The following is a 12,055-nucleotide window of genomic DNA, read 5'->3' on the forward strand; positions in this document are numbered from 1 at the left end:
CCTATCAAAACAAAAACAAAAACAGTGCTAGGTAGAGGCGACCACGGTAATCAATCTTCCAAGCCACTACAGTCTCAACCCCACGTCGAATGGATCCGAAAATAAAACAAAAAGAAAGGAAAGAAGTATAACATAACAAGAGGGACGGCGTATAGCACGGTATGGAGTAGATGACGATTCAGGCCATCTCGTGCCTGCTACCTCCAGCTGCAGCTCGATGATACTATAGACCTCTTTCAATATGTCAGTTCTCAGTCGAATACCCCCCTCCCATTTGACAAATTATATTAAAGGCTGAGATATCTTGGTATGCTGCGGAGCTCAATTGAGCTGGCAATGCAGATATTCCAGATATTATTCATCCTCTGGATTACCAAGGCCCAAATCAGTTCATCTCAAACTTAATCCCTAGGTATGTATGTGTGTTGACTTGTTCCAGTATTTTAATCTTCCGATAACCTTATTAAAGCGGACCGTACTGGAAGCATATCGTTGGCCAATATGAACCTTGACCTGCTACCCAAAGTGGTTTTGAACAGGTCATGGGAAAGCAACCTGCTGGTTGGTACCTGCTCAAGATCGTCGAGGTATGGATGCAAGTAAAGTAGATATCTACCTCCTGTGTAGCTCTGATCGGAGAATGAGCTTGCACTTACTGAAATGTTTCTGCATCAGATTCGGACACATCCTTTCGCGGGGCTGACCAGACGGGGTACGAAGGGAGGGGAAGAGCATTCATCATTGTGGAAGGCCGATGATTGCATTTATATCGTTCAGTTGTCCATTACAAGCCAGATACTACGTATGACTTCAAGGTCTTGAGCATTCGAACCGAAGTAAAAAAGAAACAATAACCTACAATCAGAGACTCGAAGCGTTTATTAGATTGAACCCATAAATGTGTGGTGTGAGAGAAGCTTAATGATTTAAAAAAAAACACTTTAAGCCAATGCCACTCATCACGTGTTTTCGAGTCCTCGCCAAAACACGCAAACACGAAAAGAGTTGCCTGGTCAGCCACATCAAAATGCGATAACTGATTACTTTCTGTGATCACATTCACACTTTGAGACACAACTCAACTATTGGAATGTAGCATATGGACTATTTGCAGGAATGTCTCTCCACATGAGCAGGTCCTCGTTGACCTCCGATAACGATGACGAACCATTTTACTTTACACCAGCGTACAAGCCCGAAGATCTCATTTGTGAGGGTTCTGATTCCGAGGCGAATCCAAGAGCAATAATCAAAAAACGACGGCAATACGAACAATGTGCGGAAAGGGTGGACCGTGGGCAATTGCCAATTATACAATCTGCGCAACTGAGGGGACCTCTTGACGACTGGGTAAATCCTTGGAGACATCGAGAGGGGGACTGGTGGAAACCCGGTTCAAAAGATATGCTATTTAGAAAAGAGGATGTTATGCGACGAGCTAGGGAACATGGCAGAAAGGATATGAGTCCCACAGAAGCACTTGCATGGTGCCGAAGGGATGCTAAACGACAAGCAAAAGAAATGGAAATGAACGACTATGTGGAAACGGGGATTCAGTCCTCGGGTGGCCCAAATAGAATACTGGTGGATGAGACCACACACGGAGATTTAACTATAGAAAAAGGGGGCAGAATAGTTGAAGACAAGCGAACAATCAGACCATCATTACCACAGGCTCCAAAATCGGCACTCCCTACATATGCGAAACTAAGGGACTTTGAAGATGCACCAACCATGGGAAGCTCGATTTCGAACAAAGATAATTATGGTAGACAGCCAGAGACCTATACTGCTGTCAAGAGAACTGTGGATGTAGCTTGGTTGAAAGGTTCTCATGTCTCGAAACGAGCTCGTTGGGAAGATCCAGCAGTTTCATCGCCGACTCCATTACCTCATGCAAACAGTCAAAAACTACAACACAAGGTCGCAGGCACTCTAACTGTTGCAAAGAAGCAAACTCAGCATAAAATTCAACCCCATTTCGATCTTCCTATAGAGACTCCACAACAAAATTCCACTAATCCAGAGATCTATACATCTCTGCAGCAACCAAGTAACGGCGGATCTGATACAGAAGCATCGTTTCACACTAACATCGGACAACAAGGACAAAAACTGCGCAGCTCCTCCGTCTTGGAATCCTGTAATAGATCTGGTTATGTGTACGAAAACTCGCCTGAGCCTAGCTCTCCTGTGCCATTTGACACCCCAGATAGCAAAGAAGCTTGCGTCCCGCAGCCTTCGTCAACAAAGTCGGCCACTCCACTGCGACTCCCCTCACCTCCGGGATCCGGTGCAGTACTTAATGAAAATCAGGAAACTCCTGGAAATATCAGTTTTGTCACTGATGTTGCACCCTCTTCTGTCAACTTGGAGCAATTTCAGTTCCGAAAAAAGTCTAAACGTAAGACTGCTTCCCCAGAGGTTTCGAGTCAGCCCATAACTGCTAGAGGAGAAGGTAGCGAAATTCTATTGCCTGAAGATATTGGGTCCAACCCAAAATTTCAAAGCGACGCAGCACTCTCGACCCCCTTGATTCTACACCCAACCGAGAAGGTGGAAACAACCTTAGTATCTCCGCTTCGGCAGATAAAATCTTCAAGATCGAAAGTTTCATCTCGTAGAAGCTCTCGGGCCGATGAAAGCTGGCTTACTACACAAGAAGAAGTTGGATTTACTCCATCGACGATGCGATCCGATAGAACAGTTAGAGGAGAGTATTGTCCACAACACGAAGATATTGATGATAGCTGGGTTACAACACAAGGTGATTTGAATCATGCTCCAAAATCATCCGCTTCAATGGACATCACGCAGATCTATCAAAGTTCGAATCTTCTGGGACAGCCACTTCTTTTCGAGCATATAGAAGCTCCTGTGTTTCTTGACTATGAGCACAAAAGTAGTTTACAATCATCGCGCCTTCGAAATTCCTCTCCTGCACAATCTACACGCCCTGCCTCAAAATCATCACCACATTTACCGACTCTACCCAAAATTTCCAGCCAACTCGATGCACCATCACCTTGCGATAATCTTGATGGGACGAGTACACAATCGTACAATACCAGCCCAGTCAACTCAATGAATAATACCCATGAACATTCACAGGCCCCCGATCTGACACAAAATCTGGAGGACAATCAACGATCCCATGGCATCGCAACCATACTCGATTCAGAAGCCATTGAAATTACCCGGGAAGATAATCTTGAAGGTAGTTTCTCGGGAAACGTCCAGAGATTGGATGCTAATAAAGAAGTCGAGACAGAAGGGGTCGCATCGGTAATTGATATTGAGCTTGAGAGCGAACAGATCAAGGAGGTTACCGAGCTCCAAGCTAACCAAGAATCTAATATCGATATAATAGCGGCTTCTGAAAAAATTCAAGATGAGGGAGATTTGCAAGGTGTGGCTCAGGATATGCCGAAAGAGGTGCAGGAAGTTATGCGGACGGAGGCCGATGCCGATAATGCCCTAAATTCGGCTCTTTCTAGCGGCCAAACATCAACGTCATCATCACCCGCACGAACAAACAACCTCACATCAACTCCAAACCCCAGGAGCATCAACCAGAATTCCAAAAGCACAATGTGGGATCAATTTACGTCCTTGATACCTAGTGGAGAAGAAGTCCTCTCACCAACTAGTAACCAGGATCTTACCGAAAATTCAGCTGTCAGAGAAGAAATTGTAGCTATTCCCTCTGAAGATAATGGGCCTGCCCAAGCTCCTATTTCTAGTCTACGGTCTGAAGGTCAAAAGATTGTTCAAAATGATAACCCACAGAGTCCCTGGGCATCAGCTGAAGCGGAACTGATAATTGCACCTCAATTAATTACAACTACTGAAATTGTCGAACCAGAGTCTACTGACGAATTTCCAAACTCTGGTTGGCAAAGAGAAGAGCGCCCTGTCACGCCAGATAATGATCTTATTCGACCTTTCCGTGATCTCATGACACCAAGTCCTCCACCAGAAGAACCAAATACACCAGAAATGGACCAGCGGCCATCAAACACACAGCTTCTCGTAGAAGCCGCTACACTAAACCCATGGGTGAATGGCTCCAAGAAAAAAACCACGAAACGCAAGCGAGTATCATTCGGACTATTGGACGAAGTAGATCCATCTCAATCTCAACGTAGCTCGCGGCGTCAGCGCCGCTCCCCGTCTCCGGAGAGCACATATCGCCCAGGGGATCTCGGTAGTAAAAGGGCTGAGTTTGACGACAACATCACCCATATAGATAGCTTCCAAAATCACTTCTCTGCAATTCGTAGGAAGCCTGTGGGCGATGGTACACCGAAATTTGATAGCTCCATCAAGCGCCCTTCTTCGATCGCAAAGTACAAAAGCACGCTTTCGGGTGCGGCTCACCTGGTTACCAGTAGCCCGGCAGTTGATGCAATGGCAGAAGCCTTCATCTCGGCTGATCGCCATTCTTCGCGAGAGCGAGAACGTCGTCTCACAGTAAGTCCCTCACGAAGCCGAAAAGCACAGAGTCAAGGTTATACAACTTTTGAGGATATAGATGAAGGTGATTTGGGAGGTCAAGTTTCAAATCCTTGTTTGTCTACAAATACAGCCCTGAATGAAACTTCTAGCAATGCAAGATTGGGAGATCATGTATTGGGAGACTTCCTGAATGAGGCGGAAGATTTCTTAGGGGGGGCGTGGTCGGTAGAGGGAGAGATGAATAAAGCTAGTACGGAATTTGAATTGACAACGCCGAAACGGGATGGTGGTTTACATTCACGAGGCATGTTCTCTGTTGAGAATATATGGACATGATAGGTACGATATTGTAGCGAAAGGGGATATCATGGGAGCGTCAAGTTGATGTGTAAAATTGCTTGGGTTTTGGTGTTATGGATGGATGGTTTAACAAATATCGGATCAAACGGATGGGACACGAGATGATTAGAATACCCTTGCTTACTTACATGGCCTAGCCAAGGACGGAAGATCTTATGATGAGGTTATAGTTTATAGTCATAGTCATAGTTGTAGTAAATAATTACATAAAGTGTTTTGTGATTCGATGACTGGAAATTGACTTTACACATTTTTAATTTGTGAAGTGCTTGGTTCCTTGGTACTTGGTAATAGTGCGGGTTTGTCATGATCTTTCGAGGTACCGGATGGAATCCTGGTTCTTTCCCCGCAATACGCAATATTGATGGTGGATGGATGGATGGATGGATGGATGGATGGATTGTTTGTTTGTTTGACCGCTTCTCTCTTTTCCTTTTTCGCCTTGTCGCCCTCTATCCAATTGGAAGCGCGTTGGATGTAGCGTGCGAGTGTGAGAATGTGAGGATGGGGTGGATGGGTGGTGGATGGGTGGTGGGTAGTGGGTAGTGGGTAGTGGGTAGTGGGTAGTACCGGTACCTACCTAGATAGAATGGAATGTTGATGGATGGCCCCACGTTTTGTAGTGGTGGGTGGTTATTGGATTTTGGGGGGGGGGAGTAGACACGGTAGTATGATAAGAGATTGGGACTTGGGGAGATGCTTATCTGGATTGGATTGGGTTGGATTGGATTGATGATTTTTGGTAGCGATGTGCTCGCCATGTATGTAATACTATGTATTATGTATGTATGTATGTATGTAGTATCTGATAAGGTGGTGTTGTATACCTGTTGTTATATGGCTGGGTCGGATGATTTATAAATAAGTACCTAGGTCCCTAGTCAGCCACGCTACAATAAATCGCCCTCTGGATTACCTACCCCATCGTCGCTTGGCATTGACGATGGACGAGTGATAAGGATGCAGAAAAGAGCATGATGGATCAGAGAAATGGAGTCGGAAGTGGAAGTGGAAGTGGAGGTGGAAGTGGAGGTGGAGAATGGGTTTTGCTGGAGAAGGAATGGAACGGATGGATATTCTTTAATCTAATTGGGACCCGCGTTGAGTGCGTGCTGGGTCGCTATCGAGTATCTCGCATGCCATGGAAGAAGTAAAGGTGATGTGATATCCACAAGCTTATTAGATAGATTACAGTTTCTCGATTCTCATATGATAGATGCTAGTGCTCGGGAGTGGGATCAGCCGGCGCGATGGAGGCATGGGAATGGATGATTGCAGTGTGATGATCGATATGCTCGACGAGGCAAGTTTCATCTGCATCTGCATCTCATCTCATCGCATGTAGCCAATATCATACCATTCATTCATGGATGGATCACTTATCGGATTTGGAGGCAATCGATCCTTATTCGCGTCACCCGTCACACTACCTACGTACGTGGTATATCTATGTGTAAGGTTGAGAGAGAGAGAGAGAGAGTGTGTGTGTGTGTGTGTGTGTGTGACAGCCCTATGCTTTTCCACCTACCTATCTCGGTCGTAGGCAAACGGTGCTGGGCAATGCATCATTCGACAATGCCAATCCCAGCATCAAGACTAATACCGATATCGACGCCGGGAAACCATACGAGGAAACGGACTCTGGTTTTTGGCATGAGCATTACTCAGGGACTCTCCGTCGCCATCCCCATCCAAGCCCCAATTACGTTTCTCTTATTGATGCCCAGCTGAACGTGATATCCTTTTTCTGCGTAATATGCCTCCTCGAATCCAACGGTTGGTGTTGTTTCAAGAGTCTCATTTCGTATCGGAGTGATGGACATCAAGTCGACCTGATCGTACCACCAAGACTTGCACCAGCACTAGATACCAAGGACGCATTTCTGCTTATAACCAAAACTCTAACTTCACTTATCCTGGTGGGTGTGTTTGTGGTTGTGGTTGTAGTTGTGGCTGTGGTTCTTGTTCTTGTTCTTGTTCTTGTTCTCCTCCTTCTCCGTCTTCTTCTTCTTGTTCCTGGCCTGCTTCGGGTCTTTCTATTTATGTGTGTGACCACTCTTGCCCACTTTTTTAGCCTCCGCTCAATTCTAAGTTCTATTGCTCCTCCGTACCTAGTCACTTGTTAGTAACTTTCAACCCAGCCCAACCCGTCCCGTACTGGTTGGTACCTTACGACCATCCATTCCAGTCCTCTTTCTTCCAATTGTTTAATCCATCCCAATACCAACATCAACAACGCGGCATCACCACAGCACTACAGCACACTGCATTTCACAGATAACATATCAAGCTCGTCCAGAAACACATCACATAACCGGGAGAGAACAAGACAAGAGGAAAATCTGCCGTCGTCGCTGTTGTTGTTGTTGTTGTTTCTTATCAAAGAACACAAGAGGGAAAATCGAAAAGAAAAAGAAAGAAGGAGAAGAAGAAGAAAGTACAAAACACTGAAATTCCATCCAATTCATCCAATTCCATAGAATTTCCTATTTTCTATATCAAGAAGAGAAATTCCACGTGTTTTTACTAGCTTCAAGAGATCTCTATTGTTGCTTCCTAGAGAAATTATTCTTCTATCAAACATACACTTTCCCTGATCGTAAATCCTTGCCTGATTGATCCTTGGCTTTCAATTCATTCTTCCCAGACTCAATCCAGCCATTGAAAAAAAATCACACACAGAAGGTTCAATACCTGCGAATCATTTCCTCACGCTGTCACTGGATTCGATAAATGTGCGCCTCATGTCAAACTCCCCTACTGACTCCAGAAATGCCGCACACACCCCTCCGGTGAGTACTGAGCAAGGTCAACAGATCTCTCAGCATGGCGATCAAAATGAAGCACAAGGAAGGGCCAACGCGCCGCCAACGTCTTCAAGTGCAAATTCATCCTCTTTGTTAACTCAAGCTCTATCCTTAAACCATCAAGAATCCGCGGCCACCAATATCGATCCTACGCCTCGCACACCTCGAAATACATTCTCCAGCATACGACAGCCACGCCCTTCTTCCTCGAACAGTCAATACCAGAATGAGAGAGCTAGGAATTTGGCAGAGGACTTGAACGAAGCGGTTATTGCTACAGCCTCGATTACGTATAATCCGAACGGGATCATGTCCAACAGACCTGTCAGTGCCGGGGCAACGCCATTCGTCTCCACAGGTTTGATCTTCGATATGGATCAAGTCAATCATGCTCTCTCTGGTCACCGGGACCCCTTCAGAACTTCAAACGTTAAGGGAAGAGGAACCTCTCTCGAGCGAACAGCGAAGGAGAAGCGAGTCCAGGATTTACCAAAAGGGTCTTTCTCCACCAACCCGGGCGATACTGCCATAATAACTCGACCATCAACACCCATGCAAGAACCAGTTGGGTCACTTTCAGATAACCCCCCTGTAGATGGAGTTCGAGCTAGCTATCGATCATGGAGGGATGCCAGGGCAAGTCCGCCTGTGGAGAAGGCCTGGTCAATCTGCGAACAAGGAGATGATGATCAAGGTGGTTCGGTCGAGAAGGCTATTGCGGAAGCTTTGTCAGGAGTCGAGCACAACAACCGTAGTCGGAAAGCAAGTCACAGTTTGAGATTCTTTAGAGAAGGTCTGCCGGAGGATAAGACAAAGAAGCGCGAAAATAAGAACAGAGCTCATCCAAAAGATGCAAACTCTTCTGCTAGGATCAGTAGCATACCAGAAGGTGGGACAATAGATACAAGGACAAATTCGGCACATGGCATCGCAAGTGAGCCGTTATCACCCTTTCCAGATCCGAAGTCGCCTACCAAGTCATCCGCCTACAGCAAGGGTTACGAATCCACTCCCAACCCTACCGAGGGACTGGCTACTGAGACGGATTACTTTGATCCATCTCACAGTATCGAAACTCTGCGTCCAGACAAAGTAAGACGAATGCCTTCACAGCTACTGGCGGATATACGCAAGCATCACAATTTAACACCCGGTAATGCGAAAGGATCTTCCTTCTCAGGAAGCATACCAGCTCCAGAATCTGAGAAGTCGAAGTCGGATTCAGGCGAGGAGAATTCAATAGGCAAACCTCAGTTAGATCGAGAAGACAGTGAAGATGGTACTAAACTAATAAAGACTAAGAGTCGTGATGATGGGGATGAATCCGGCGAGGAGAAAATTTCATCGGCGTTATTCGTTCCTCACAAGACCCCTCATGCTACATCTGAACGAAGAGGAGAGGGCCCGCGAGATAGAATAGACCTTGTCGCAAGGGTTGGGGGTAATGATCAAGTCCAATCAGAAGATTCAGACCCACAACAGTGGCTTGAAGAACATCGAGTCCCATCTTGTGAAGTAGATAAAACTTATGAAAGTCAAGAAGGTAAATCACGACCACTGCCATCGCCACGTCTTCCTAAGCAGCATGAGCCAGCAGCAGAAAGCAATGGCTATATTACTCCTACAGATACTTATGACCCAAATCATGACTCATACGATGAAGGAGAATCCACGGCCTATGAAGAGTCAAGCTTAACTGATGATCCCGAGGCAACACCTACATCTTCAAGGCGTCGTCGTAGCTTCATGGTGCCGACACCCAAGATACATGTTACCGAAGATCAAGACGAAGCTAGAAAATCAAAAGGCTCTGTTGAATTAATTCCATACAAGCATCAAGTCGGTGGTCACACTACCATGTGGCGATTCTCAAACCGTGCAGTTTGCAAGGAATTAAATAATGGTGAAAATAAGTTTTACGAGATATGCGAGCAAAAACATCCGCAGCTTATGAAGTTTCTTCCCAGGTACGTGTATATTTCATTGACTCATCCCCGCTTCTGGCATCGAAGCTGAGTCTTCATCAAGACAACATACCAAGCCCTTCCTCAGGCACCAGTTTCAACCTGAACTAATGTACTTATTTTGATTAATCTTTAGATATATTGGTGTTTTGAATGTGACTTTGGAGAAAAAGCATGTGCGACCAAAAGTACCACCCAAGGATGACAAAGATGCCACAACCGAATCCACCGGTACTGATGGACAACTGACAAAAGATGATGCTGCTTCCTCGACCGACACGAATGGGCAGGCAAATTCTATAAAGGTCCCAGAGCCAACAAGGATGATCAGCCAGTCACTAAAAACATCTTCTATTCCTATAGCAACTGTCAATTTTGCCGATAATCGACACATCATACCAAAGAGCTTTCTACAACCTCATCCACATCTAATTGACCCCGTCGAGGCCCCCAGTACCAAGGAGTCTCATCAGCAAAAGGGTCAGAGTCAAACTCAACCACCACCCAGCGGCGATTTCACGTTTCGTCCAACTTTGTCAGACAAGCATGCAGTCAGCTGGGGTGCAACCACCATCAACAAGGAACTTCGAAACAAAGTTTTTGGAGAAGCGTTTTTACAACAACCTATCCCCATTCATCGACATAAAAAGTTAGGAACGCAAAACCGAACAATGCGGAACGGCGCCGCGCTGCGAAATGCCAATTCGGAATCTAGCTTGAAAGTTCAATCGAATAAGATGGTCGATGGCCAACAGACTAAAGAGTCGATGCGCACAAGAGCTATCAAAACCGCGGCCGAACAAAAAAACGGACTCTCGCCAATGACACCTGTTACCCCTGCCCCGCCCGTTTCGACCAATGATTCCAAAGCGAACGGGCACGACCATGTCGAAAATGGAGAAGTTGACGATGAATTCGATCACATGGCTGGCACTAGTGCTCCTGAGCCTGAGATTGCAGGACCTCAAGACTCTCCTAAACGACCAAAGAGACGTTTCTCTAGTGGTGGACTTCGCCGTAGACCTACAGAAGTAGCTGATGATCGAGGAAATCTCAAATATTTTGAAGAGGCAGATGATGCTGGCTACAAAGGCGATGAAGAAGACGTTTTTGCTATGGATCCTGAACCGACGGACGCACAAAAGGTGACATCGCCTGTGAAGAAAGAGCCAACACCTAAGCTTGGAAATGTCAATGAGATTCCTAAATTGACGCCTGTTGATTCTAATGCCATGGTCAAACGTCCAATTACCCCAAAGATAACACCGAGCGCTCTTATAATTCCCCCTCGACCTGTCAATCCCAAGGAAGCCCAGACGCAAGGTCAACGTATTCAATATTTCTTACTTTTGGAAGATTTGACAGCTGGCATGAAGAAACCTTGTATTATGGATCTCAAGATGGGGACTCGTCAATATGGTATCGATGCAGTTGAGAAAAAACAGCAATCCCAACGCACCAAGTGTGAGGCCACAACGTCCCACGATCTAGGTGTAAGGGTCTGTGGTTTGCAGGTTTGGGATGTGAAGACTCAGGGGTACGTTTTCCATGATAAGTATTTCGGAAGAGATCTCAAAGCCGGACCGGACTTTCAAAAGGCTCTTACTCGGTTCTTGTATGATGGCGTCGACGATGGAAGTATTCTACGACATATTCCGACTCTCATTCACAAGCTTTCTACACTTGAAGTTTTGATTAGAAGTTTACCAGGATATCGTTTCTATGCTGCTAGTCTGCTCCTGTTTTATGATGGAGAAACGCACGAAGAGGAAGAGTCTGATAGTAATACATTCGAGCCTTTAAGCAGAAGAAGAGAAATCGATCTCAAAATGGCAGATTTCGCAAATTGTGCAATCAGAGAAGATTGTTTAGCACCAGGAAGGAATTGTCCACCTCGTCATCCTGATCAACCGGATCTGGGATTTCTCAGGGGATTGAAAAGTTTGAGGAAGTATTTCTTGGCTATTCAGAGAGATGTTAGGGCGAAGATGGGTATCAAGACGAGGGACTGGAATGATGAGCAAAGACAGATTGATTTGGAGGATGAGTATGATGAGGATGAAGCAAACTTGAGTTATTAACTTTGCGATTTTCTTCCTCATTACACTAATTTCTTGGTTTGTGGCCGAGAAATTATACCTAGTAGTTGTTGGGATTACAACAACTAAATTGTATTCATTGTCATATACCGGGTCAAAGTTTCTTTCGTTCTTTCGTTCTTTCTATCAGGAGAATTGATGGGATGAGGAAAGGGAAAAAAAAAAGGGCTCGGAACTTTTGGTTCAAGCTTTTACACGCTTGTTTACACGTTTGCATTCGTTAGGAGTATAGGCAATTTCCAGCTTTTTTTTGGTTGTAATGGTTCAGGACATGGGAAAATGCTGCATATCATACCCTGCATATTGGTAGGTGTTTGGGCTCGGGCTTGGGTTTAAGATTGAGATTGAGATTGAGATTTTAGTTTTA

At 45.4% G+C, this 12,055-nt stretch overlaps 2 protein-coding genes across 2 annotated transcripts; both read left to right on the forward strand.

Moving 5' to 3' along the window:
• The first annotated feature begins 192 nt into the window (after positions 1-192).
• On the forward strand, positions 193-5,066 carry BCIN_13g03830 (hypothetical protein). The gene is made up of 3 exons (XM_024696810.1): positions 193-243; positions 440-587; positions 676-5,066. The coding sequence occupies exon 3, from the start codon at positions 1,117-1,119 to the stop codon at positions 4,792-4,794; it is 3,678 nt and encodes a 1,225-aa protein (XP_024552623.1). The 5' UTR covers positions 193-243; positions 440-587; positions 676-1,116; the 3' UTR covers positions 4,795-5,066.
• Positions 5,067-7,377: 2,311 nt separating this feature from the next.
• Positions 7,378-11,785, forward strand: Bckcs1. Its single transcript, XM_001556312.2, has 2 exons — positions 7,378-9,592; positions 9,726-11,785. Exons 1-2 carry the CDS (start codon positions 7,563-7,565, stop codon positions 11,668-11,670), a joined length of 3,975 nt encoding a protein of 1,324 aa, XP_001556362.2. The 5' UTR covers positions 7,378-7,562; the 3' UTR covers positions 11,671-11,785.
• The last annotated feature ends 270 nt before the right edge of the window (positions 11,786-12,055 follow it).

The sequence above is a fragment of the Botrytis cinerea genome, chromosome 13 (genome assembly GCF_000143535.2).
Source record: "Botrytis cinerea B05.10 chromosome 13, complete sequence".
Taxonomy (NCBI): domain Eukaryota; kingdom Fungi; phylum Ascomycota; class Leotiomycetes; order Helotiales; family Sclerotiniaceae; genus Botrytis; species Botrytis cinerea.

Excerpts from the sequence above, each read along its gene's own strand:
- Bckcs1 (XM_001556312.2), top strand. The coding sequence starts at position 7,563 with ATGTCAAACTCCCCTACTGACTCCAGAAATGCCGCACACACCCCTCCG. Across the intron at positions 9,593-9,725 it reads CTTATGAAGTTTCTTCCCAG|ATATATTGGTGTTTTGAATG; the intron begins GTACGTGTATAT and ends ATTAATCTTTAG.
- BCIN_13g03830 (XM_024696810.1), top strand. The coding sequence starts at position 1,117 with ATGTCTCTCCACATGAGCAGGTCCTCGTTGACCTCCGATAACGATGAC.